At 42.3% G+C, this 27,893-nt stretch overlaps 2 protein-coding genes across 5 annotated transcripts; one reads left to right on the plus strand and one right to left on the minus strand.

Annotated features, from left to right (window-relative positions):
- Window positions 1–42: 42 nt before the first annotated feature.
- LOC110517891 (retinoic acid receptor RXR-beta-A) lies at window positions 43–13,039 on the minus strand. Of its 2 annotated transcripts, XM_036965714.1 has the most exons (13): window positions 12,876–13,039; window positions 11,738–11,934; window positions 11,358–11,502; window positions 9,017–9,196; window positions 8,328–8,351; window positions 7,792–7,952; window positions 7,306–7,435; window positions 3,292–3,383; window positions 3,218–3,252; window positions 2,867–2,908; window positions 2,684–2,775; window positions 2,478–2,583; window positions 43–2,247 (listed from the first exon to the last, which is right to left on the minus strand). In XM_036965714.1, exons 2-13 carry the CDS (start codon window positions 11,876–11,878, stop codon window positions 2,100–2,102), a joined length of 1,296 nt encoding a protein of 431 aa, XP_036821609.1. In that variant the 5' UTR covers window positions 11,879–11,934; window positions 12,876–13,039; the 3' UTR covers window positions 43–2,099. The 2 variants fall into 2 exon arrangements, with proteins under 2 accessions (XP_036821609.1, XP_036821605.1); XM_036965710.1 differs by lacking the exon at window positions 3,218–3,252 and having other exon boundaries at window positions 3,257–3,383.
- A 2,317-nt stretch (window positions 13,040–15,356) lies between these two features.
- On the plus strand, window positions 15,357–27,547 carry LOC110517892 (C-type mannose receptor 2-like). 3 transcript variants are annotated; one of them, XM_036965720.1, is made up of 6 exons: window positions 15,364–16,076; window positions 16,440–16,814; window positions 18,501–18,839; window positions 19,509–20,748; window positions 20,977–26,726; window positions 26,914–27,547. In XM_036965720.1, exons 1-6 carry the CDS (start codon window positions 16,034–16,036, stop codon window positions 27,300–27,302), a joined length of 8,136 nt encoding a protein of 2,711 aa, XP_036821615.1. In that variant the 5' UTR covers window positions 15,364–16,033; the 3' UTR covers window positions 27,303–27,547. The 3 variants fall into 3 exon arrangements, with proteins under 3 accessions (XP_036821617.1, XP_036821615.1, XP_036821614.1); XM_036965722.1 differs by lacking the exon at window positions 20,977–26,726 and having other exon boundaries at window positions 15,357–16,076; window positions 19,509–19,621; window positions 26,914–27,050; XM_036965719.1 differs by having other exon boundaries at window positions 19,509–26,726.
- The last annotated feature ends 346 nt before the right edge of the window (window positions 27,548–27,893 follow it).

Consider the following 27,893-nt stretch of genomic DNA (forward strand, 5'->3'; position numbering starts at 1 on the left):
GAGAAGTTGATATCCAATACAAACCACAAAGAAACATTCAAATCGACAAGAAAAGTCCAACCTCTTTATTTTCAGTCCACATTACCCAAGCTGTAATTCACTGATCCACACGGATCACTAACCTGCTCCAGAGTTTACACAGGATCATCACACATACCAATACCCTTGTTCAGGTGTTCACACATGATCATCACACAAAACTCCTATTTGGTCTTGTTTAATGTGTCTATGTCCACAGGTGTTATGGATATTTAAACATGATAACGGTGTGTGTTTTGTAAGCAGGGAGGAGAGGATGAACAACTAGCTCAAAAAAAGGAAACAGGAAAAACTACTACTACAGAAAGCACAGAAAAATTCAAAAAGATGAGATTCAGCTGAATGTGTGAATCCTTGTTTATACCTGGTGCAAACCCCAGTCCTCTGTCCTGATCTTGTCCACATGGTAGTAAAATGGGTCTTGTATCTATCCACCAATTGCACTGTGACCAGACTTCCTGGTCCCTCCCTATATGCAAATGATTTGAGAGCTATTCTTTCAAAATAATACATATTTATTTTAAGACACATATTGATGCCATAAGACAAAGGTGCTAAATGTCAATATTTTAGAAGGTGTTATAATTGTGATTTAAATGGATTCACTGCCCATATGTCTACACTTGTACGATATCCAGACACAATGTGTGCCTGACTACCTTCGGGGGTGGTCAGGATGATCTGATCACAATGCCTTTTTTAAATCATCTACACTGGTCTGAAAATGTGGGCACAATCAGAATGTAGACATGATCAAGACAAAGGATACATGTTATAACCAGGTAGAAACAGTGCTTTAGGGAATCCAGTACAACCTAAGACATGATCTGCTCTATACAATTGGTGAACTAATAGCAAGGGCACATATCAATTATTACATCATGTCTGTCTCCTGATCTCATTATTCAAACCTATCAATATATAGTATTTTCCCTGAACAAATTTTGCACAGTACCTTACAATTGTTTCGATAAATGACATACTGGAGTATTCCCTTTCTAACAGACAATGACTTTGTAAAACCCCCAGAACGGACAAGCTGTCAAGCAGAAAGAAAGCATATGTATTCATTTTTGTATTGCTACATTTACAACATTTCAGTTAGTTTTTTTTGTTTTTTTGTTGCATAATTCTTCCTGTTTGCAGTTTGGTGTATGGCTGCAATGAAGTATGGCAAATGTCTGTCGTATAGCACCAAAAGACTGTTTGCTGGCCAGACATTTGATGACTTGTATTGTATGGTGTAGAAATAGTACATAGCAAAAATGTGCAATGCAGCTCAATCTTTTTGCCTGCGAGGTGATTACATTTTACAAAACAGCAAAGAGAAACAATGCTAACAGCATATTACTAGACAAATAAAGCTGGTCAACACAGTCAGTACAAGTCTGCTCCGTGTTCCATTGTGATTCAACTACTCCTTCTGTATCCCAGGTTCTACGTGTTGCTTTCTGGTCATCTGAGAGGGATACAAAACCACTAGGAGCTGAAAGTCAGACATGTTACGCAGTGAGCGCTCGCTTGGTACAGTAATGTACTTGCCCAAGATTTGACAATAAAACATGTTTTTCAAGTTTTTTCAAAAAGATTTTGTTCCAATTACAAATAAAATAAAAAGGTAGAATGACAGTCTGGTTGCATCCAGGTTACCTTCATTTAAAAACAGGTTACGGGGGGAGATCATTACCAGAATTGAACTTGATCATTTGGGGTTTGTCTAAAAAGCATTAACATAGTTATAGAAAAACAGAAACCCAGATTGTAGCTTCAATAAGCCAGAGTACAGGAACTAAAGGTTCCCATTCTTACAAAATACTTTACTTTTTATTTTTTAAATCTCAGTTATTCAAGAAGTTATATTAATATATAGCACCAGCCATCTTGGGGATGTATGTTCTGAAAGAGACAATGTGGTGGTGAACTAAATAGCATAACCCAGACAGCAGTGAGACAAAATGCTGAATTCCCCAAAGAACTAAAAGTGCAGTCCCACTCCAGCAAATTCCCAGACCCAAGCTATCTAACCCCGGCCACAGAACACCTCTCCTCTCCTACCACCTCTATGCCAACTGATGAGGTGCTTCAAGCATTTCCATGAGGAACGTGTCGATAGGGGTGTCACCAATCAGCTTGAAGAAGAACAGGTGCTCCAAACACTTCAAGCCAATAGAACGCAGTGCTGGCAGCCTGAGGAGGAGCTTAGCAAACCTGAGGGGGAGGGGTGAAGAGTGAGGGAATGAAATAACGGGACATTAATAAGCTACATGAATGCAACAGCAACACTCCTAGCTCTTACAGGGTCAGTTAGCAGCACAACCACGGGAGAGCAGATTAGTATGTATTGTTTTACACACAATACAAATGTATTTATCCAGGATGTACATGCCTTTTAGTGTATGAGATACTAGTACTAATTCATGTAGCACATGAATGCCTACCTTCCCTGCTGCTCGGGGTATTTCTGCTTGCAGTAGGCTTCCAGTGACGCATAGACCTTCTCTCTCAGGAGCTCCACCTCTCCGGTGTTGGACAGACCTTTAGCATCTGAGGGAGGGATACAACAGTTATTAACAGTTATTAACCATGACAGTAAAGGTGCAGAGGTAACATTGTGTATGACGGACTAATGGGAACAATAGAGCACCTGGGTTGAAGAGGACGATGGCTCGGAGGCAGCCCAGCTCTGTCTTGTCCATCTGCATGTCTCTCATCTTACTGACCAGCTCAGTGAGAACCCTACAGGAGGCCGGAAAGAGAGGTGGAGAGAGTTGTCTACATAGATGTACACTTGGTGTGTGTGTGTGTGTGTGTGGGTGTAGGTTATTACCGGTCAAATATGGCTCCCACCTCAGCACTCTGCACACTCTCCCTGTGGGGGTCAATTACAGCGTGTTATCACATGATGATGATCACAGAATTGAATACAACACTGTTATTATATACTTCTATGGTAATTATGCTATTATTATATTGTACGTTTTCCCTATTAGTGGTTAATGTTATGGGAAGCTGATCCTAGGTCTGTACCTAGGGGTAACTTAGCCGCATACTGTGTGCCCAGCTGTCAAAGATGGCTGCCACCTCTGGACTGTGTGCCTACCTGTCAAAGATGGCCGCCACCTCTGGACTGTGTGCCTACCTGTCAAAGATGGCCGCCACCCCTGCACTGGGTGCCTACCTGTCAAAGATGGCCGCCACCCCTGCACTGTGTGCCTACCTGTCAAAGATGGCCGCCACCCCTGCACTGTGTGCGTTGTCCCGGTGTAGCTCATTGGCCAGCAGGACCCCGTCCTTCACAGCGATGGAGCGGTGTGAGAAGGAGGCGATCAGAAGTTCATTCCACCCTGACACACACAGGAGAAAAAGAGGGGAGAAGACGGAGAGGAGCAGAGGAGGGAGAAGAGACCGAAGGGACGGGACAGATACACAGGACGGAAGAGCAGAGAGGATCAGAGAAGGGAGGAGGAGAGACCTCATCAACAACCTCTGGGGCAGTTGCTACTGTGTCCAGCAGAGTCTATCATGTATCAAATGATAGACCATGGATTGCTTGTTGTTCACTTACTCTACATTAGTGGAGCTTCAAATTAGTGGATTCGGCTATTTCAACAGTTCTGCTACAATAGCCCTCTGATGAATCCCTGGTAAAAACATTTCTGCTACAATAGCCCCCTGACGAAGGACAGTAAAGACATTTCTGCTACAATAGCCCCCTGACAGTAAAGACATTTCTGCTACAATAGCCCTCTGACGAAGGACAGTAGAGACATTTCTGCTACAATAGCCCCCTGACGAAGGACAGTAAAAGACATTTCTGCTACAATAGCCCCCTGACAGTAAAGACATTTCTGCTACAATAGCCCTCTGACGAAGGACAGTAAAGACATTTCTGCTACAATAGCCCCCTGACAGTAAAGACATTTCTGCTACAATAGCCCCCTGACGAAGGACAGTAAAGACATTTCTGCTACAATAGCCCCCTGACAGTAAAGATATTTCTGCTACAATAGCCCCCTGACGGTAAAGATATTTCTGCTACATTAGCCCCCTGACGAAGGACAGTAAAGACATTTCTGCTACAATAGCCCTCTGACAGTATAGACATTTCTGCTACAATTGCCCTCTGACGAAGGACAGTAGAGACATTTCTGCTACAATAGCCCCCTGACGGAGGACAGTAAAGACATTTCTGCTACAATAGCCCCCTGACGAAGGACAGTAAAGACATTTCTGCTACAATAGCCCCCTGACAGTAAAGACATTTCTGCTACAATAGCCCTCTGACGAAGGACAGTAGAGACATTTCTGCTACAATAGCCCCCTGACGAAAGACTGCAAAGACATTTCTGCTACAATAGCCCCCTGAGAGTAAAGACAATTCTGCTACAATAGCCCCCTGACGAAGGACAGTAAAGACATTTATGCTACAATAGCCCCCTGACGAAGGACAGTAAAGACATTTCTACTACAATAGCCCTCTGACAGTAAAGACATTTCTGCTACAATAGCCCCCTGACGAATCCCTGGTAAAGACATTTCTGCTACAATAGCCCCCTGACGAAGGACAGTAAAGACATTTCTGCTACAATAGCCCCCTGACAGTAAAGACATTTCTGCTACAATAGCCCCCTGACAGTAAAGACATTTCTGCTACAATAGCCCCCTGACAGTAAAGACATTTCTGCTACAATAGCCCCCTGACAGTAAAGACATTTCTGCTTCAATAGCCCCCTGACGAAGGATGGATAAAGCACAAGAATAAAGCAGACAATTAGCGGCTGCAGGCTGCTCTTTATTTTATTTTGTTATTTAAATAATATATATACAGTACCAGTCAAAAGTTTGGACACACCGACTCATTTAAGGGATTTTCTTTAGTTTGACTATTTTCTACATTGTAGAATAAGAGTGAAGACATCAAAACTATGAAATAACACATATGGAATCATGTAGTAACACAAAAAAAGTGTTAAATCAAAATATATTTTATATTTGAGATCTTCAAAGAAGCTACAATTTCCATTGATGATCGCTTTGCACACGCTTGACATTCTCTCAACCAGCTTCATGAGGTAGTCACCTGGAATGTATTTCACAGCTGTGCCTTGTTAAACGTACATTTGTGGAATTTATTTCCTTCTTAATGCGTTTGAGCCAATCAGTTGTGTTGTGACAAGGTATGGGTGGTATACAGAAGATAGCCCTATTTGGTAAAAGACAAGAAGGCAAGAACAGCTCAAATAAGCAAAGAGAAACGACAGTCTATAATTACTTTAAGAAATGCAGGTCAGTCAATCCTGACAATTTCAATAACTTTTAAAGTGCAGTCACAAAAACCAAGCACTTTGATGAAACTGGCTCACCACCGCAGGAAAGGAAGACCCAGAGTTAACTCTAATGAACTTCTCTTCTGCAGCCGAGGTAACTGCGCCTCAGATGGCAGCCCAAATAAATGCTTCACAGAGTTCAAGTAACAGACATCTCAACATGGTCAAATTGCTGCAAAGAAACCATTACTAAGGTACACCAACAAGAAGAAGAGTCTTACTTGGGCCAATAAACACGAGCAATGGATATTAGACTGGTGGAAATGTCCTTTGGTCTGAGGAGTACAAATTTTTGATTCCAACCGCCGTGTCTGTGAAATGCTGGGTAAGTGAACGTATGATCTCTGCATGTGTGAAGCATAGAGGAGGTGGTGTGATGGTGCTTTGCTGGTGACACCGTCTGATTTATTTAGAATTCAAGGCACTCTTAACCAGCATGGCTACCACAGCATTCTGCAGGGATACTCCATCCCATTTGGTTTGCGCTTAGTTGGACTATCAACCCCTCTTTGCATTGTGTGCCCCCCATAACCCCCTGCTGCTACTCTCTGTTTATCATATATGCATAGTCACTTTAACTATATACATTAATGTACATACTACCTCATTTGGGCCATCCAACCAGTGCTCCCGCACATTGGCTAACCGGGCTATCTGCATTGTGTCCCACCCACCACCCACCCACCTCTCTTTTACGCTACTGCTACTCTCTGTTCATCATATATGCAGTCACTTTAACCATATCTACATGTACATACTACCTCAATCAGCCCGACTAACCGGTGTCTGTATGTAGCCTCGCTACTTTTATAGCCTCGCTACTGTATATAGCCTGTCTTTTCACTGTTGTTTTATTTCTTTACCAACCCATTGTTCACCTAATAAATTTTTTGCACTATTGGTTAGAGCCTGTAAGTAAGCATTTCACTGTAAGGTCTACCTAAACCTGTTGTATTCAGTGCACATGACAAATAAACTTTGATTTGAACACACCTCCAGGCTGTGTAAAGGCTATTTGACCAAGAAGGAGAGTGGTTGAGTGCTGCATCAGATGACCTGGCCTCCACAATCACCTGACCTCAGCTCAATTGAGATGGTTTGGAATAAGTTGGACCGCAGAGGAAAAGCAGCCAACAAATGCTCAGCATATGTGGGAACTCCTTCAAGACTGTTGGAAAAGCATTTCAGGTGAAGTTGGTTGAGAGAATGCCATGAGTGTGCAAAGCTTTCATCAAGGCCAAGGGTGGCTACTTTGAAGAATCTAAAATATAAAACATTTTGATTTGTTTAACACTTTTTTTGGTTACTACACGATTCCATGTGTTATTTCGTAGTTGTGTCTTCACTGTTATTCTACAATGTAGAAAAATAGTTGAAATAAAGAAAAACCCTTGAACGACTAGGTGTCTGAAAACTTTTGACTGGTACAGTATATATTAAAACACACCCCCTCCCACAGAGTTGGGTACTAAACCATTTTTTTTATGTTACTTATTATTTTAAATATTCAAAAAATAATTAAGGGGCCATCTCTTTTCGCCTCTTCACTGTTGACGTAGAGACTGGTGTTTTGCAGGTATTATTTAATGAAGCTGCCAGTTGAGGATTGAGGTGTCTGTTTCTCAAACTAGACACTCTAATGTACTTGTCTTGTATTATAATAGCAGGATATATGGTCTTGTTTTATAATAGCAGGATATATGTGCATGTAATACAATTGATAGTGGTTAGGAATAATCTCACAATAGGGGCAGCTCCTTCTCTATGATCAGTCGTTTTGGGCTCCTCACTGGTAGATACATGTACACCATCATACGCACTACTCTGGTTGCCTCTTGAATTAATACGGGAACAGAAAATCACTTGTAAACTCTATTCTTTGAGACAGTGCATATCATATCCAGCCTCCTGGTGTCTCCCTCCCTCCAGACAATGGTACCTGCACGCAGGAGGATGACCTGGTCGTCCAGGGGCAGCTCAGAGAAGTGGGGGATCCTCTTGGCCCACTCCACCAACGCAAACAGCTGCTTGTCTGCAGTCTGGCAGATGTTTGTCACCGCATCATGGGGCTAAAACACAAAAAAAGATACAAAAATCCCATAAAATGCAATAACAGACCCTAAAAGCCAATGCTGAAGCTAGAAATAATGCAATAAATCAGTAGTAGGAAAGAAAACACTTTAAAACGCCATGCTAAAGAGAGAGCAGTTTATCTAACGTCTTTAAAGAATATTCATGCCAAGAGCTGAGTAGTAGGCTATGAATCAGAGGCAGATAACTCCTTTAACTGACACTTTCCCGGGTGGAGGACTCCCTGAGTTAGGAATAAACACAGAAGAACTCCTCCAACCGGGATTTCCGGAAAATATGGGAATTTTGCAACCCTATTACTGATCCAGTCAACAGTATAGCCCTGTATACTCACAGAGCTACCAGCGGAGCCTGTATCAGAGTGGAGCTCCGCCCTCTGCTCCACGGACGTCTCTGCCTCCAAGATCTTCTCCACGGGCATCTCCTCGTTCACAGCACTGCTGCACTCCAGTCCCTCCTCTCGCTCCCTGATCCTCTGACGCTCCTCCTGGACTGCTGCACCCCGCCATGCATCCAACCACACCACAGAGCCAGGAGGGGAGAGGGAGAGACAGGAGACAGGAAGAGGGGTGTGGGTTAATAGGAGAGAGGGGCGGGAGGGAGTCACAAGGTTAAAAAAGACAAAGTGACAGAAGAAAGGAAAGGAGGAAGTTGTGCCCATCTTAACTCCTGTTAGGCTTCATCCAAACAGGGTGAAAGGTCAAATTGGTATACTTTCATATAACAATGCATTCATTTCTTAGCCAATGTGTTGTGAGAATTAGCCTACCAGTGTGTGCCAAGCATTTGTTATTTAATTGCACTCTCTCAATACCACATCCAATCATATAATTTATCATCTCTCCATTCTCCCAATGTCTTTATCCTTACATTTCTGACGTTCATCTTGGACCACTATAGAAAGAGGGAGAGAAAGAATAGGGGGAAAGAAAAGGAAGAGAGGGGTTAGTTATATGAACCTACGCTCTCCCCCTGTTTTGTTAATGACTTTGAAAACAACGTACCATCCCCCCACACAATATGATCAAATAGAAGTTATCGTCAAAGGTTTTACTGGGCTAGGTCTACATTCAACACAATTCAATCATTTCATCAAATGATTCTGGCCTTTGAACTAGACCATTTTACAACGGCCTACGTCACAAATCAATTTAAAATGTAATTCATTAAAGAAAATGTAGTCAAGTTTGAGATTCTGCAGGTATAAAAAAACACATTTCTCAATCGCTCCCTACAATTTTTTTCATGTTGCCTTTTCAAAAGCACTCCTACAAACTCTCAAAGTTGAAAAATATGGATGGCCCAAAACCATTAGGCTCTGCTCCAAATGTTCAGTCCCTCCCTTCCCTCTTCATGATAATAGCCAGACGTTCAGTCCTTCTCTACCTTCCCACTTCATGATTATAGCCAGACGTTCAGTCCTTCTCTACTGTCCCTCTTCATGATAATAGCCAGACGTTCAGTCCTTCTCTACCTTCCCTCTTCATAATAGCCAGACGTTCAGTCCTTCCTTACCTTCCCTCTTCATGATAATAGCCAGACGTTCAGTCCTTCCTTACCTTCCCTCTTCATGCCCATAGCCAGACACTTCTGGTAGCGACAGTACTGGCAGCGATTGCGCTGGCGCTTGTCCACCAGGCATTCTTTGTTATCCCTGCAGGTGTAGCTCAGGTCCTTGCGCACTGTGCGTTTGAAGAAGCCCTTGCAACCTTCACAGCTGTACACACCATAGTGCTTACCTGCGGGAAGGGGGAGACTTGTCACACCAACATTTTAAAAACGATACGACACCAGGCCAGCTAAAAAAAAAAGTTTTTTTTTTTTTTTTTTTTAAATCACAGACACACATTCATACATGAATAAACTCATAAAAGCAGTACCGCAGTGAACACATTTAAAATTAAAAAATAAAAAGATATTCAATCAGTGACCTAGAATCCTGTTCGCCCCATCCCCCAGACGCTTGTTCCCGTTTTCTAAGAATTCACACTTCTACTCAATACAACACATTAAATGTAGCGTCACACTGATCACTGTATAATAGAATACTGCATAGAATGTCTGATTTGCTAAGTTGTGCAAAGGCCTACCTGTGATTTGTCTGGAGGAATATACATCAGTGGAGGCTGCTGAAGGGAGGACGGCTCATAATAATGACTGGAACTGTGCAAATGGAATGGCATCAAACACATAGAAACCATGTGTTAGATACCATTCTGCTCCAGCCATTACCATGAGCCCGTCCTTCTCAATAAGGTGCTACCAACCTCCAGTGATATACTGTACATGCATAATGACCTGCAAGTCATTGTCTCAGTAAGAGGAAAACACAGCATGAAACCTTAACTCTTCAGTTAACAGGCACAAACACACACACTGCTGTCTCCCACAAACACACACTGCTCCCAACTTTTAAAAACATCCGGCACCAAACACAATTTCAGGAGTACCAGAAAGAAATAGATTTGTTGATATAGTTTAGTCTTCCATCAGGCCAACAGTATATGAATCCTACCTTTTGAATCACATCTCATGAGTAGCAGACCCTTTTCCTTTCTTCCTGTTCCAATCAAAATTGTCCTAAACCTACTGCCAAGGTACCAGGTTGTTAGCTAGCTAGGTAACATGACTGAACATTGTTTGTTATCAAAACAATAATTAGCGACCCGGTATTAGTTTAAAATGGCTCGCAATTCATTTATTTGTATTATATAAAATGTGCGCAAAAGGCATCTCTGGTAATATGGGACTTATTTTAGAGACAAGACGTTTTTTTTGCTGTAAAGCAGCAAGGATGCCTGTCGCCAAGCGTTCCTCCATTTTCCCCCTCTGACACTCAGCGGCTGCATGACCGTGAACTTGAAGTCTACTCAGACTGGTCTGTGCTCTTGGTTATAACAGGCCATGAAATGATACAATACATCAACATTGCTCGCTGCTCCAATGTAAGAAATCTAACAACAGAAGACTCGTCAGGGTCTGGGTCTGCTTCCCCGCTCGCCATCATGGCTAAATTATATTTGACGGCGGAATAGACGCACATTAAGAATGGACGGAGAGAAGCAGGTGAGTGAGGGGCAGGCAGGTAGGGAAAGCTAAGAGAAGCAGGTGAGTGAGGGGCGGGCAGGTAGGCAAAGCTAAGAGAAGCAGGTGAGTGAGGGGCGGGCAGGTAGGGAAAGCTAAGAGAAGCAGGTGAGTGAGGGGCGGGCAGGTAGGGAAAGGTAAGAGAAGCAGGTGAGTGAGGGGCGGGCAGGTAGGGAAAGCTAAGAGAAGCAGGTGAGTGAGGGGCGGGCAGGTAGGGAAAGCTAAGAGAAGCAGGTGAGTGAGGGGTGGGCAGGTAGGGAAAGCTAAGAGAAGCAGGTGAGTGAGGGGCGGGCAGGTAGGGAAAGCTAAGAGAAGCAGTATGCGCAGGCCACAGCTGCCACACGTGACCTGCGCATACAAGAGACTATTTATAAAATTCAACTGAATTTATAAACAAAACTGACTTTATAAACATTTAATAACAGGCACGTTCTTTAGAGGGCTGAAAAAGTCAGTAGTATCATATGAAACGGTATTCTAAGTATCATGATGTTTTGGTAGCGTGATATTACCGTGGTACCGGTATACACTATGTAGGAATGAGGACAGATTTCGTTTTTTGATGAGCAGTTACGCAGAGCTTCACTAATTAATGAATCTGCACCGTTTCAAGTGCCTTTATTGTTTATATAGTGACATAGAATCAAACAGGCCAGTAAAGAACATTGGTTAGACTGATGGGGAGAGGTCAGGACACACAGCTGAAGACAGCTGACAAAAAAGGATTATCCTCTCTGAAATTGCCAGGGATTTAAAATAAGTCCCCGGCCCGACGTTTCACCTCTACTAACCCTGCTCTTAGGGCACAGCACTCACCAGAGGAGCGGTCTCCACAGATGGCACACATGCGTTTCTGGGAGAGCATTATCCCAGGGCTGTGTGCAGACATAGGCCTCAAGCCAAACGGGGGTTTGACATCATCCGAGCTGCTGATTGAGTGCATCCCCATTGTAGAGTTGATCTGTGCACAAACAAAAAGTGGAGAAAAAAAAAAATATATATATATATATAACAATGCTGTTATCATGACTGATTTAAAAAAATAAACATCTAGGCTACGTAGGCTAGCCTAAATGTCAGCCTTTCTGTGCGCAGCAACAAACTTCAGCACTAGTCTGAGCTTGGAAATAATGCAAGAGAATAAACGCATACAGAGTAGGATCATTTAAATGCAAAGATGAAAGCGTGTTTCTCACCTGGCTACTGCTAATAGGCCCATAACCCATGGAGGGTGCCACACCAGGGGAGCCCAGTGAGGGGCTGATGACTGAGAAAGGCGAGCCAAAGGTGCTGGTGGGACTGTTGGAAGCTGAACTGGTGGGCTGATGCGATGACATGGCTATTGAGCTACCCAGCGGAGAATAGGATGTTGAGTTGTCTTTAGGACAATAATCTGTTGGGGTTGAAGGTTAAATTATCACAATTGATAACTATTTTTCAAGACTAGCTACATCATCATGTGGCCAGCGAAATGTATTCACATAAATGCCACTTGTAGGCATTTGTAGGAAGATATTCAGCTGATTGTAAGACATTCAGTATTCTCACTGGTAATTATTTGATCTAACAACTTACTTACCGGTAGCTAGCTAGTTAGGTTGTCCCTGCTAGCTAGTTAGGTTGTTCCTACTAACTAGCTAGGTAACGTTTAACTGTTTAATTAAAACTAGAAAGGCCTAAATAACTGACATGTTAGCTTGCTAGCTACCATGGAATGGGGTATGCCCGGTACTGTAATAATGATAAATACTCCTTAATCGTATCAACTGACCTTAGATTTGACAGGCCTTCCTCCACATTACTAACGTTAGTTACTAGCTAGCTAAAATAAAACAAATGTCGTAGCTAGCTAGCTATGTTCGGTAGTTGGCTAACGAGTTGCCTCGCTAGGTAGTTAAATTTAAGACGGTCAATTGACTTTAGCTAGCTAAACATTTTTATAAACACTGGTGTCATCCAAGTGGGCAAATGAGAGATCACTTTAATCCAGCGTTGGCAATGATAAAAAAGCTAACATGTACTTCTGGCTAACGTTAGAAAGCAATGGCAAATTAGACCAGACGTTAGCTAACTTTAGTTAGCACGTAGCTACTGTATGTAATATAAACAAATGTATACGATGATTGTAAGCAATTAAATATCACAGCAAGCATCAACCGTTTAAAAACTCACACCATGTTTCGCTAGATAACTTGCCGGCTAGCTAGCTGTTTCAAAATCATTGGTGGTAGCTAGCCAGCGAGCTAACGTTAGCTGTCTAGTTAACTAATGCTAATGTTGGCCTCAAAAATATAAATTCGCGAGTTACAATTGGGGGGAACGCAATATACTCACTAGAAACACCTTCGGCACATCGTTGTAGGTTACATAACTATTTCTAGTTGCATATTATTTGCGAAATCCAAGAGACGGACCAAATGCGAGGTAATAGGCCTACACTCTAACCCCGTTTACTTGATGCTGTTGTTGTTTACACGGAAAGGAAGCCATGTTGGCTCAATGCCAGTGACAGTGTCTTTAGAGCCACAATGTCTCTGGGCAGAACAGTTGCAACATTCACCAGTGGTAGGACTAACGTTTAAATTTCCCTCTATATACTGTACCTAATATATTAAGGAAAATCAACAGAATCACAAATTAAACAACATTACATTTTACAAGTGTAACTATACTACTAGCCTACTATGAATATACGTATATCAATGTAGACTACATCGATTGTGGACCTCAATTTGGGATATTTATCAGCTGATAATGAAAGATTATTCCGCAAAAGCCTCTTCCTAATACATTTCATGGTTGAATAATGGTGGTGGTTTGACAGGAGGACAGCTGGTAAAACTACATTTGACACATGCCTGTAAGACATTTAGACTGCTTTATTTCACAATGATTCTTAATCTCAAATATGTTTAGGGTTAAATAATCCTTTAAAAAAAAGTATAAAACATGCAACCAATATGTCTCAGTGTCTGTTTGTTTATTCACTTTTCTCATCATGTGATTATTTTGAGAGGAAATGCAAATTGTATATTTTGGTGTAGCCTATGCAAATCTAGGAAGTTGAGCCTACTGTATATGCAAAGTTGGGTAAGTAGCCTCGGGAGATGATAGAGGTTCAGTTAAGTCTTCTATTTTCTACTTTATTTGCTAGTTTTTTCCTGGTGGTTGTGTGCTTTATTAATTCTGATTTAGATTTTAAATTTGAGACATGTAACATGGGAATCATTCTCACATACAGCACCAGTCAAAAGTTTGAACACACCTACTCATTCCAGGGTTTTTCTTTATTTTTACTATTTTATACATTGTAGAATAATAGTGAAGACATCAAAGTATGAAATAATACATATGGAATCATGTAATAACCAAAAAAGTGTTAAACAAATCAAAATATGTTTTATATTTAAGATTCAAAGTATCCCCCCTTTACATTTATGACAGCTCTACACACTCTTTTGCATTCTCTCAACCAGCTTCATGAGGTAATCACCTTGAATGCTTTTCAATTAACAGGTGTGCCTTGTTAAAAGTACATTTGTGGAATTTATTTCCTTCTTAATGTGTTTGAGCCAATCAGTTGTGTTGTGACAAGGTAGGGATGGTATACAGAAGATAGTCCTATTTGGTATAAGACCAAGTCCATATTATGGCAAGAACATGAAGATCAGTCAATGTGGAAAATTTAAAGAACGTTGACAGTGCAGTCGCAAAAACCATCAAGCACTATGATGAAACTGTCTCTCATGAGGACCACCACAGGAAAGAAAGACCCAAGAGTTTATTAGAGTTACCAGCTTCAGAAAATGCAGCCCAAATAAATTCTTCACAGAGTTCAAGTAATACACAGCTCAACATCAACTGTTCAGAGGAGACTGCTTGAATTAGGCTTTAATGGTTGACTTGCTGCAAAGAAACCACTACAAAAGGACACCAATAATAAGAAGAGACTTGCTTGGGCCAAGAAACATGAGCAATGGACATTAGACCGGTGGAAATCTGTCCTTTGGTCTGGTGAGTCCAAATTTTAGATTTTTGGTTCCAACTGCTTTGTCTTTGTGAGACGCATAGTAGGTGAATGGATGATCTCTGCATGTGTGGTTCCCACCGTGAAGCATGGAGGAGGAGGTGTGATGGTGTGGAGGTGCTTTGCTGTTAACACGGTCAGTGATTTATTTAGAATTCAAGGCTCACTTAACCAGCATCGCTACCACAGCATTCTGCAGCGATACGCCATCCCACCTAGTTTGTGTTTTTCAACAGGACAATGACCCAACTCACCTCCAGGCTGTGCAAGGGATATTTGACCAAGAAGGTTGAGATGGTTTGGGATGAGTTGAACCGCAGAGTGAAGGAAAAGCAGCCAACAAGTGCTCAGCATATGTGGGAACTCCTTCCAGACTGTTGGAAAAGCATTCCAGGTGAAGCTGGTTGAGAGAATGCCAAGAGTGTGCAAAGCTTTCATCAAGGCAAACTGTGGCTACTTTGAAGAATCTCAAATATAACATATATTTTGATGTTTAACACTTTTTTGGTTACTACATGATTCCATATGTGTTATTTAATAGTTTTGATGTCTTCACTATTATTCTACAATGTAGAAAATTGTAAAAAATAAAAACCCTTGAATGAGTTGTCCAAACTTTTGACTGGTGCTATACAGTGTGGGCTCCTAGTCTTTTGCATTAAGCAGAGTTAAACTTCCTTGTTCTTTAAAGGGTAACAATAGGTCTGTTCAGTCAAGGGCGTGACAATACGTCATGCCCTTGAGTGAACAATTCTGTCGCTAACTTCATTAATCATTTTGTTTCACGCTCATTTGTCAGACCAGCAAAAGACAGTAACTACAGTATATTGTCACCTGTTTGGGAAGGTATCTTCATACAGAGTAATCTGAATTGCTCAACCTCATTCCTAACACCTTACTAATGACTTGGACTGTCAACTAGCATTCTATTTTTCAATACAAAATGGACCGTTCTGGGACAATTGCTTTTTATCTGTAGGCGAATAGGCCTAGCAATGACTTTTCCATTATCAGTGTATCTCAACAGTTTCACACTGTGATTATGTACATTTTGTCAGTTATCATGAGGTTTTTGGTGACACACTTCCGTGTTCTTGACTGACATGTTTTTCTTACCACCTGTCACAGCCTCATCATGTGGGCTCTATGTATAAGAGTGACAGATCTAAACCTGATGCACTACCTTGTCAGGGAACATTGCTACAAGGGTGAACCTAAAACATGTGTTATCTTTATAAACAAGAACGGTCACATTCTTAAACACCTACTACTAGGGAGTCTTAATAAGTCAGTCAACTAAGTTACAACGAGTATCAGTTGCCTCCATTTCAGATGATTTTGTACTCGACTAGAACACAGGGTGTCACAGTTTGTATGTTTTGGTTAGATCTGAACGTTAGTAATGGACAGTTCCAACGATTTCAGTTCGACCACCCATTCTGAAGACTAGTGAAAAGCTACAGTCATGATGAGGAGCACTGCACTGTTCCGTCTCCTGTCCGTCTCAGGTATGTAATTCTTCAGTGCTTTCAATAACATCAAAGTTATTTGTTGGAGTCACTGTGATAATTTAGGCATCATTGACTAAGGCATTAAAATATAAATCCTTCAGAAAGAGGTATAAGTGTTGGGAGTACCTCATACATAAAAGACTGATCATCTGTTACCCAATCAACACATGGGTAACTTTCAAACGGCAGGCCATTTTTCAGGATCCTTTCATAGTTCTCTCTGTTCATGAAAAGCAACGTGATGTGTATTATACGTTGATATTCTGTGATATTAATAGGATGTGTGTGTGTGAAACCTATGCATGCAGCAAGGAGATATGATTAACTTGCTCTCTAATTGTTTTTGCTTGTATTTTACAGGACTGTGTTACCTGACTCTGAGTATCTCCCCTCCTCAGTATCACTATATTAGCCTTCAAATGAATTATTGCCAAGCCCAGACTTACTGTAGAGACATTTACACTGACTTGGCAACCATCTACAATTCAGGGGATCTGGATAGACTTGTACAATTGGTACCGAATGGTACAGCCAGTGTCTGGATAGGACTGGAGTTTGGAGATGAATTTGAGTGGCACTGGTCATTACCAGATCAGAGAAAGATTGAGTTTTTCAACTGGAGGGCAGCAGAGCCGAAGCAAAACAATACTCAAGACAGCTGTGCTGCAATGGATCCAAACGGACAGTGGTTTGAGGATAACTGCCAAATCAAAAGAGGTTTTGTTTGCTTTGATGGTGAGTAATCCTACATCTATTCTATTTATAGCAATTTCAACCCCATATCAGATTCAAACCAGGGCCGATTCCAGGATGATATGCCTGGATGGGCAGTCAGACATTTTTTGCCTGTTTTAAAGCTGGCTTACTGCTATTTCAACTGTTAAACATGACAGTTGGGTGATTGCGTGAGCATAATGATTTCTTTACTTGCTATATTGTATTTACTTCGCCACCATGGCCTTTTTTTGCCTTTACCTCCCTTATCTCACCTCACTTGCTCATTGTATATAGACTTATTGTTCTACTGTATTATTGACGGCATGTTTGTTTTACTCCATGTGTAACTCTGTGTTGTTGTATGTGTCAAACTGCTTTGCTTTATCTTGGCCAGGTCGCAATTGTAAATGAGAACTTGTTCTCAACTTGCCTACCTGGTTAAATAAAGGTGAAATAAAATCAAATGTAAAAAAATTGTGTGGGCAATGCTCAACCCTGCACCCCGCTATATCTCCAATGCTCAACCCTGCACCCTGCTATATCTCCAATGCTCAACCCTGCACCCCGGTATATCTCCAATGCTCAACCCTGCACCCTGCTATATCTCCAATGCTCAACCCTGCACCCTGCTATATCTCCAATGCTCAACCCTGCACCCCCCTATATCTCCAATGCTCAACCCTGCACCCCGCTATATCTCCAATGCTCAACCCTGCACCCCACTATATCTCCAATGCTCAACCCTGCACCCCGCTATATCTCCAATGCTCAACCCTGCACCCCACTATATCTCCAATGCTCAACCCTGCACCCCGCTATATCTCCAATGCTCAACCCTGCACCCTGCTATATCCCCAATGCTCAACCCTGCACCCTGCTATATCTCCAATGCTCAACCCTGCACCCTGCTATATCTCCAATGCTCAACCCTGCACCCCCCTATATCTCCAATGCTCAACCCTGCACCCCCCTATATCTCCAATGCTCAACCCTGCACCCCACTATATCTCCAATGCTCAACCCTGCACCCCCCTATATCTCCAATGCTCAACCCTGCACCCCGCTATATCTCCAATGCTCAACCCTGCACCCCGCTATATCTCCAATGCTCAACCCTGCACCCCGCTATATCTCCAATGCTCAACCCTGCACCTTGCTATATCTCCAATGCTCAACCCTGCACCCCGCTATATCTCCAATGCTCAACCCTGCACCCTGCTATATCTCCAATGCTCAACCCTGCACCCTGCTATATCTCCAATGCTCAACCCTGCACCCCCCTATATCTCCAATGCTTAACCCTGCACCCCCCTATATCTCCAATGCTCAACCCTGCACCCCACTATATCTCCAATGCTCAACCCTGCAACCTGCTATATCTCCAATGCTTAACCCTGCACTCCGCTATATCTCCAATGTTCAACCCTGCACCCCCCTATATCTCCAATGCTTAACCCTGCACCCCACTATATCTCCAATGCTCAACCCTGCACCCCCCTATATCTCCAATGCTTAACCCTGCACCCCCCTATATCTCCAATGCTCCACCCTGCACCCCCCTATATCTCCAATGCTTAACCCTGCACCCCACTATATCTCCAATGTTCAACCCTGCACCCTGCTATATCTCCAATGCTCCACCCTGCACCCCCCTATATCTCCAATGCTCCATGCCAATGTTCTGTATTTTCTATCCTCTGACAGGGAAAAACGCTAGTAACAGTCACATCTTCATTGATGACAGCAAGACTTGGAGAGAGGCTCAAGACCACTGCCGGGGTACGTACACAGACCTGGCCAGCATACGGTCCAGAGAGGAAAACCATCACGTCCAGAACATGTCACTGTCCCAGAGCATGTGGATTGGTCTCTTCAAAGACCCATGGAAGTGGTCAGATGGGAGCAACTCCTCATACCGCTTCTGGAAGACCAATCAGCCTGACAACTTCAGAGGGGCCCAGAACTGTACTTCTGTTATACTCAACGATAACAAGTGGAATGACCAGTGGTGCAACATCAGTTGGGGGTTTGTCTGCCATGGTGGTGAGTTTGGTACATTTTTGTTAGATGGGATTCAAATTTTGACCGGTAGCAACTTTTAAGAAAACAAATAGAAACAGAGAAAACAATTAAGATACAAAATCAAATCAAATTGTATTGGTCACATTAATTAAGATGTTATTGCAGGAAATGCTTGGGTTTCTAGCTCCAACAGTGCACTAATATCTAACAATTCATAACAATACACACAAACCTAAAAGTAAAAGAAAGGATTTAAAGAATATAGAAATATTAGGATGAGCCATGTGAGTGGCATAGGTTACTCAACTAGAGAGGAAGAAACTACTGGTTACTTACCTACAAGTGCTTCTGCTTCAAACGTCCAAAACAGTCCCTCAACACCAGTACCAACCACATTCAATACCACAGAACATGCTTCAACTGAACAGTTAACTACTGAACACCTAACCTCTGACCCACTGACTACTGTACCTGTTCAAAACACCCCCTCAACACCAGTACAAACTACATTCAACACCACAGAACATGCTTCAACTGAACAGTTAACTACTGACTAAAATACAGTAGAATAGAATACAGTATATACATATGAGATGAGTAAAGCAGTATGTAAACATGATTTAATGTGTTTGTTATGAATTAAATACATTTGACCCTTGTTTCTAATGTATTTGTAAATATTCCTTACAGAAATGAAGCGACCGACTACCCAGATGCCACCTACAACCACACATACTGGGCCACAAACAACTCCTCCCGCAGCTACTGTGCTTGCCACTGCTGAACAGTCAACTACAGATGAAGTAACACCTAAGCTAACAACTACCCATTTTGTGCAGATCCAACATATTCTTTTAGATCTTTTACCAACCTCTGACCAAGCGACTACTGTAGGCTTACCTGTTCAAAACACTCCATCTACACCAGTACCAACTACATTCACTACCACAGACCAAGGTTCAATTGAACAGTTATCTACAAAACACCTAACTACCAAACATGGTACTACTGTTAAAAAACCAACTACATTCAATATCACAGTAAATGTTACTAAACAGTTAACTACTGAACGCCTAACGTCTGACCAAGCGACTATTGTACCTGTTCAAAGCAATATCTCTATGCCTGTACCAACTTCATTGATTTCCACAGAACATGTTTCAACTGAACAGTTAGCTAATGAACACCTAACCTCTGACCCAGCAACTACTGTACCTGTTCAAAGCAATATCTCAATGCCTGTACCAACTACATTAACTAGAGAGCAAGCAACTACTGGTTACATACCTACAAGCGCTACTTTCAATACCACAGTGCATGTTTCTACTGACCACACAAGCTCTGATCAAGCAATTACTGAACCTGTTCAAAACACTCCTACATCTGTACCAGCTATATTCACTACCACAGACCAAGTGACTACTAGTTACATACCTACAAGTGCCTCGACTGCACCTGTCCAAAATAATCCCTCATCGTCTGTACAAACTACATTCAACACCACAGAACATGTTTCAACTGAACAGTTAACTACTGAACATCTAACCTCTGACCCACTGACTACTGTACCTGTTCAAAACACCCCCTCAACACCAGTACCAACCACATTCAACACAACAGAACATGCTTCAACTGAACAGTTAACTACTGAACACCTAACCTCTGACCCACTGACTACTGTACCTGTTCAAAACACCCCCTCAACACCAGTACCAACCACATTCAACACAACAGAACATGCTTCAACTGAACAGTTAACTACTGAACACCTAACCTCTGACCCACTGACTACTGTACCTGTTCAAAACACCCCCTCAACACCTCTACCAACTACATTCACTACCACAGAACATACTTCACCAGAACAGTTAACTACTGAACACCTAACCTCTGACCCACTGACTACTGTACCTGTTAAAAAACCAACTACATCCAATACCACAGTGCGTATTTCTACTGAAGAGGCAACTCCTGAACGCTCAACCGCTAACCAAGCCACTACTGCTTACTTACCTGAAACAACTGTTGGAAACACTCCCTCAACACCAGTACCAACTACGTTCAATACCACAGTGCATGTTTCTACTGAACACCTAACCTCTGACCCAGTGACTACTGTACCTGTTCAAGACAGGACCTCAACGTCTGTACCAACTACATCCAATACCACAGTGCGTGTTTCTACTGAAGAGGCAACTCCTGAACGCTCAACCGCTAACCAAGCCACTACTGCTTACTTACCTGAAACAACTGTTGGAAACACTCCCTCAACACCAGTACCAACTACGTTCAATACCACAGTGCATGTTTCTACTGAACACCTAACCTCTGACCCACTGACTACTGTACTTGTTCAATGCATTATCTCATCGTCTGCACCAACTAACATAGAACATGCTTCAACTGAAATGTTAACTACTGGTTACTCAACTAGAGAGGAAGCAACTACTGGTTACTTACCTACAAGTGCTTCTGCTTCAAACGTCCAAAACAGTCCCTCAACACCAGTACCAACCACATTCAATACCACAGAACATGCTTCAACTGAACAGTTAACTACTGAACACCTAACCTCTGACCCACTGACTACGGTACCTGTTCAAAACACCCCCTCAACACCAGTACCAACTACATCCAATACCACAGTGCGTGTTTCTACTGAACACCTAACCTCTGACCCACTGACTACTGTACCTGTTCAAAACACGACCTCAACGCCTGTACCAACTACATCCAATACCACAGTGCGTGTTTCTACTGAAGAGGCAACTCCTGAACGCTCAACAGCTAACCAAGCCACTACTGCTTACTTACCTGAAACAACTGGACCTGTTGGAAACACTCCCTCAACACCAGTACCAACTGCGTTCAATACCACAGTGCATGTTTCTACTGAACACCTAACCTCTGACTCACTGACTACTGTACCTGTTCAAAGCATTATCTCATCGTCTGCACCAACTACCACAGAACATGTTTCAACTGAAATGTTAACTACTGGATACTCAACTAGAGAGGAAGCAACTACTGGTTACTTACCTACAAGTGCTTCTGCTTCAAACGTCCAAAACAGTCCCTCAACACCAGTACCAACCCCATTCAATACCACAGAACATGCTTCAACTGAACAGTTAACTACTGAACACCTAACCTCTGACCCACTGACTACTGTACCTGTTCAAAACAACCCCTCAACACCTGTACCAACTACATTCAACACCACAGAACATGCTTCAACTGAACAGTTAACTACTGAACACCTAACCTCTGACCCACTGACTACTGTACCTGTTCAAAAACCAACTACATTCAATATCACAGTAAATGTTACTAAACAGTTGACTAGTGAACGCCTAACGTCTGACCAAGCGACTATTGTACCTGTTCAAAGCAATATCTCTATATCTGTACCAGCTTCATTGATTTCCACAGAACATGTTTCATCTGAACAGTTAGCTAATGAACACCTAACCTCTGACCCAGCAACTACTGTACCTGTTCAAAGCAATATCTCAATGCCTGTACCAACTACATTAACTAGAGAGCAAGCAACTACTGGTTACATACCTACAAGCGCTACTTTCATTACCACAGTGCATGGTTCTACTGAACACACAAGCTCTGATCAAGCAATTACTGAACCTGTTCAAAACACTCCTACATCTGTACCAGTAATATTCACTACCACAGACCAAGTGACTACTAGTTACATACCTACAAGTGCTATGACTGCACCTGTCCAAAATACTTCCTCATCGTCTGTACAAACTACATTCACTACCACAGAACATACTTCACCAGAACAGTTAACTACTGAACACCTAACCTCTGACCCACTGACTACTGTACCTGTTCAAAACACCCCCTCAACACCTGTACCAACTACATTCAACACCACAGAACATGCTTCAACTGAACAGTTAACTACTGAACTCCTAACCTCTGACCCACTGACTACTGTACCTGTTAAAAAACCAACTACATCCAATACCACAGTGCGTGTTTCTACTGAAGAGGCAACTCCTGAACGCTCAACCGCTAACCAAGCCACTACTGCTTACTTACCTGCAACAACTGTTGGAAACACTCCCTCAACACCAGTACCAACTACGTTCAATACCACAGTGCATGTTTCTACTGAACACCTAACCTCTGACCCACTGACTACTGTACCTGTTCAAAACACCCCCTCAACACCTCTACCAACTACATTCACTACCACAGAACATACTTCACCAGAACAGTTAACTACTGAACACCTAACCTCTGACCCACTGACTACTGTACCTGTTCAAAACCGTCCCTCAACACCAGTACAAACTACATTCAACACAACAGAACATGCTTCAACTGAACAGTTAACTACTGAACACCTAACCTCTGACCCACTGACTACTGTACCTGTTAAAAAACCAACTACATCCAATACCACAGTGCGTGTTTCTACTGAAGAGGCAACTCCTGAACGCTCAACCGCTAACCAAGCCACTACTGCTTACTTACCTGAAACAACTGTTGGAAACACTCCCTCAACACCAGTACCAACTACGTTCAATACCACAGTGCATGTTTCTACTGAACACCTAACCTCTGACTCGCTGACTACTGTACCTGTTCAAAGCATTATCTCATCGTCTGCACCAACTACCACAGAACATGCTTCAACTGAAATGTTAACTACTGAACACGTAACCTCTGACCCACTGACTACTGTACCTGTTCAAAGCATTATCTCATCGTCTGCACCAACTACCACAGAACATGCTTCAACTGAAATGTTAACTACTGGATACTCAACTAGAGAGGCAGCAACTACTGGTTACTTACCTACAAGTGCTTCTGCTTCAAACGTCCAAAACAGTCCCTCAACACCAGTACCAACCCCATTCAATACCACAGAACATGCTTCAACTGAACAGTTAACTACTGAACACCTAACCTCTGACCCACTGACTACTGTACCTGTTCAAAACCGTCCCTCAACACCAGTACAAACTACATTCAACACAACAGAACATGCTTCAACTGAACAGTTAACTACTGAACACCTAACCTCTGACCCACTGACTACTGTACCTGTTAAAAAACCAACTACATCCAATACCACAGTGCGTGTTTCTACTGAAGAGGCAACTCCTGAACGCTCAACAGCTAACCAAGCCACTACTGCTTACTTACCTGAAACAACTGTTGGAAACACTCCCTCAACACCAGTACCAACTACGTTCAATACCACAGTGCATGTTTCTACTGAACACCTAACCTCTGACTCGCTGACTACTGTACCTGTTCAAAGCATTATCTCATCGTCTGCACCAACTACCACAGAACATGCTTCAACTGAAATGTTAACTACTGAACACCTAACCTCTGACTCACTGACTACTGTACCTGTTCAAAGCATTATCTCATCGTCTGCACCAACTACCACAGAACATGCTTCAACTGAAATGTTAACTACTGAACACGTAACCTCTGACCCACTGACTACTGTACCTGTACAAAGCATTATCTCATCGTCTGCACCAACTACCACAGAACATGTTTCAACTGAAATGTTAACTACTGAACACGTAACCTCTGACCCACTGACTGCTGTACCTGTTCAAAGCATTATCTCATTGTCTGCACCAACTAACACAGAACATGCTTCAACTGAAATGTTAACTACTGGATACTCAACTAGAGAGGAAGCAACTACTGGTTACTTACCTACAAGTGCTTCTGCTTCAAACGTCCAAAACAGTCCCTCAACACCAGTACCAACCCCATTCAATACCACAGAACATGCTTCAACTGAACAGTTAACTACTGAACACCTAACCTCTGACCCACTGACTACTGTACCTGTTCAAAAACCAACTACATTCAATATCACAGTAAATGTTACTAAACAGTTGACTACTGAACGCCTAACGTCTGACCAAGCGACTATTGTACCTGTTCAAAGCAATATCTCTATATCTGTACCAACTTCATTGATTTCCACAGAACATGTTTCAACTGAACAGTTAGCTAATGAACACCTAACCTCTGACCCAGCAACTACTGTACCTGTTCAAAGCAATATCTCAATGCCTGTACCAACTACATTAACTAGAGAGCAAGCAACTACTGGTTACATACCTACAAGCGCTACTTTCAATACCACAGTGCATGTTTCTACTGAACACACAAGCTCTGATCAAGCAATTACTGAACCTGTTCAAAACACTCCTACATCTGTACCAGCTATATTCACTACCACAGACCAAGTGACTACTAGTTACATACCTACAAGTGCCTCGACTGCACCTGTCCAAAATACTCCCTCATCGTCTGTACAAACTACATTCAATACCACAGAACATGTTTCAACTGAACAGTTAACTACTGAACATCTAACCTCTGACCCACTGACTACTGTACCTGTTCAAAACACCCCCTCAACACCAGTACCAACCACATTCAACACAACAGAACATGCTTCAACTGAAATGTTAACTACTGGATACTCAACTAGAGAGGAAGCAACTACTGGTTACTTACCTATAAGTGCTTCTGCTTCAAACGTCCAAAACAGTCCCTCAACACCAGTACCAACCACATTCAACACAACAGAACATGCTTCACCAGAACAGTTAACTACTGAACACCTAACCTCTGACCCACTGACTACTGTACCTGTTCAAAACAATCCCTCAACACCAGTACCAACCACATTCAACACAACAGAACATGCTTCAACTGAACAGTTAACTACTGAACACCTAACCTCTGACCCACTGACTACTGTACCTGTTCAAAACACCCCCTCAACACCAGTACCAACTACATTAATTTCCACAGAACATGCTTCAACTGAACAGTTAACTACTGAACACCTAACCTCTGACCCACTGACTACTGAACCTGTTCAAAAACCAACTACATTCAATATCACAGTAAATGTTACTAAACAGTTGACTACTGAACGCCTAACGTCTGACCAAGCGACTATTGTACCTGTTCAAAGCAATATCTCTATATCTGTACCAACTTCATTGATTTCCACAGAACATGTTTCAACTGAACAGTTAGCTAATGAACACCTAACCTCTGACCCAGCAACTACTGTACCTGTTCAAAGCAATATCTCAATGCCTGTACCAACTACATTAACTAGAGAGCAAGCAACTACTGGTTACATACCTACAAGCGCTACTTTCAATACCACAGTGCGTATTTCTACTGAAGAGGCAACTCCTGAACGCTCAACAGCTAACCAAGCCACTACTGCTTACTTACCTGAAACAACTGTACCTGTTGGAAACACTCCCTCAACACCAGTACCAACTGCGTTCAATACCACAGTGCATGTTTCTACTGAACACCTGACCTCTGACCCACTGACTACTGTTCCTGTTCAAAACAGTCCCCCAACGTCTATACCAACTACATTCAATAGAACAGTTTCAACTGAACAGTTAACTACTGAACACCTAAATACAGAAAGTGCACCTACTGTACCTTTTCAAAGCATTATCTCATCGTCTGTACCAACTACCACAGTACATGCTTCAACTGAAATGTTAACTACTGAACACTCAACTACAGAGAAAGTGACTACTGATTTCTCACCTACAAGAGCTTCTAATGCTAATGTCCAAAACATTTCCTCCACGTCTTTACCAAGTACATTCAATACCACTGTGCATGTTTCAACTGAAGAGGCGACTACTAAACACCTTACTACTGAGAATGTAAAACATCAATCAACAACTGAGACTGCAGACACAGAAATGCAACACAGCATTACACAAGTGACTACTGAACATACTTCTGCCCTACATATAACCACAGTGGCTGAGACTGCCCCATACAGTACTACAGGGCCTGTCAGTCTCTCCACTGTTATGCCAAATGAAAACAGTCAAGGTTTAAGTCCAGGTAACTTTCATCATTATATCACAATTATTGACATGTTGAAAGCCTAATAGTCTATTTTTTGTTTGGCTGTGGATTTATGTTGCTTCAAAGATGTTATATTACAGAGCAGAGGTATAAATGCATGCAAATCTACATTTTGTTGAATGGGCTCCATGTTATCTATCTTTAATATCTTTATTTCTCTCAGACAACCTGATATTGATCCATGAGAACATGACGTGGAACGAGGCCCTGAGCTACTGCAGAGAGCACCACGTTGACCTGGTCTCGATCACTACAGAGCTGCTTCAGTACTGGGTGACAGAGAGGGCTGCCGACGCCACCTCATCCCACGTCTGGGTGGGCCTGCGCTTCACCTGTTCATTCCACTTCTGGTTCTGGATCAGGTCTGATGCAGGCTGCTACCAGAACTGGGCCCCCGGGCACGGCTCAGACAGCCAGCAGGACTGTGGGATTGCAGGGGCTGTACAGACCACCGGGAGGCAGCAATGGGTTAGTCTGGAGGAGAACCAGAGGCTCAACTTCATCTGCTACAAATGTTCTGGGGACAGTGGTGAGGGGTTGATACATCCCTGATTCGGACAACTTTTGTATTATGTATGTTTCTTGTGCAACGTGAAAAATGTACACTACCGTTCAAAAGTTTGGGGTCACTTAGAAATGTCCTTGTTTTTGAAAGAAAAGCACATTTTATGTCCATAAAATAACATCAAGTTGATCAGGAACATAGTGTAGATATTGTTAATGTTGTAAATGACTATTGTAGCTGGAAATGGCAGATTTTTTATGTAATATCTACATAGGCGTACAGAGGCCCATTATCAGCAACCATCACTCTTGTGTTCCAATGGCACGTTGTGTTAGCTAAACCAAGTTTCTCATTTTAAAAGGCTAATTGATCATTAGAAAAATCTTTTGCAATTATGTTAGCTCAGCTGAAAACTGTTGTTCTGATTAAAGAAGCAATAAAACAACGATAGACAGCTGTATGGGTATGGTTCTGTATGTTTTAGTGTGTTATTGTTGAGTTCTTGTTTGGCACTCCATTTTATGAATAAGAGTTTGCATTACATGCTTGCTGCTGCACTGTCTGCCACAAATGCTACATTGACACAGCAGTAGATTGTATATTAAAAACAACTGCTACATTGACACATCAGTAGACTG

The sequence above is a fragment of the Oncorhynchus mykiss genome, chromosome 3, assembly GCF_013265735.2.
Source record: "Oncorhynchus mykiss isolate Arlee chromosome 3, USDA_OmykA_1.1, whole genome shotgun sequence".
Classification (NCBI taxonomy): domain Eukaryota; kingdom Metazoa; phylum Chordata; class Actinopteri; order Salmoniformes; family Salmonidae; genus Oncorhynchus; species Oncorhynchus mykiss.

Bases quoted from the DNA above. Each gene is read 5' to 3' on its own strand.
- LOC110517891 (XM_036965714.1), bottom strand. From the start codon at position 11,878: ATGTCATCGCATCAGCCCACCAGTTCAGCTTCCAACAGTCCCACCAGC. The intron at 3,253-3,291 runs GCACACAGTGCA...TTTGACAGGTAG, and splicing joins ATGAGCTACACCGGGACAAC to GCACACAGTGCAGGGGTGGC. The intron at 2,776-2,866 runs GTAATAACCTAC...GGCCTCCTGTAG, and splicing joins GTGGGAGCCATATTTGACCG to GGTTCTCACTGAGCTGGTCA.
- LOC110517892 (XM_036965719.1), top strand. From the start codon at position 16,034: ATGATGAGGAGCACTGCACTGTTCCGTCTCCTGTCCGTCTCAG. The intron at 16,077-16,439 runs GTATGTAATTCT...TGTATTTTACAG, and splicing joins CCGTCTCCTGTCCGTCTCAG to GACTGTGTTACCTGACTCTG. The intron at 16,815-18,500 runs GTGAGTAATCCT...ATCCTCTGACAG, and splicing joins AGGTTTTGTTTGCTTTGATG to GGAAAAACGCTAGTAACAGT.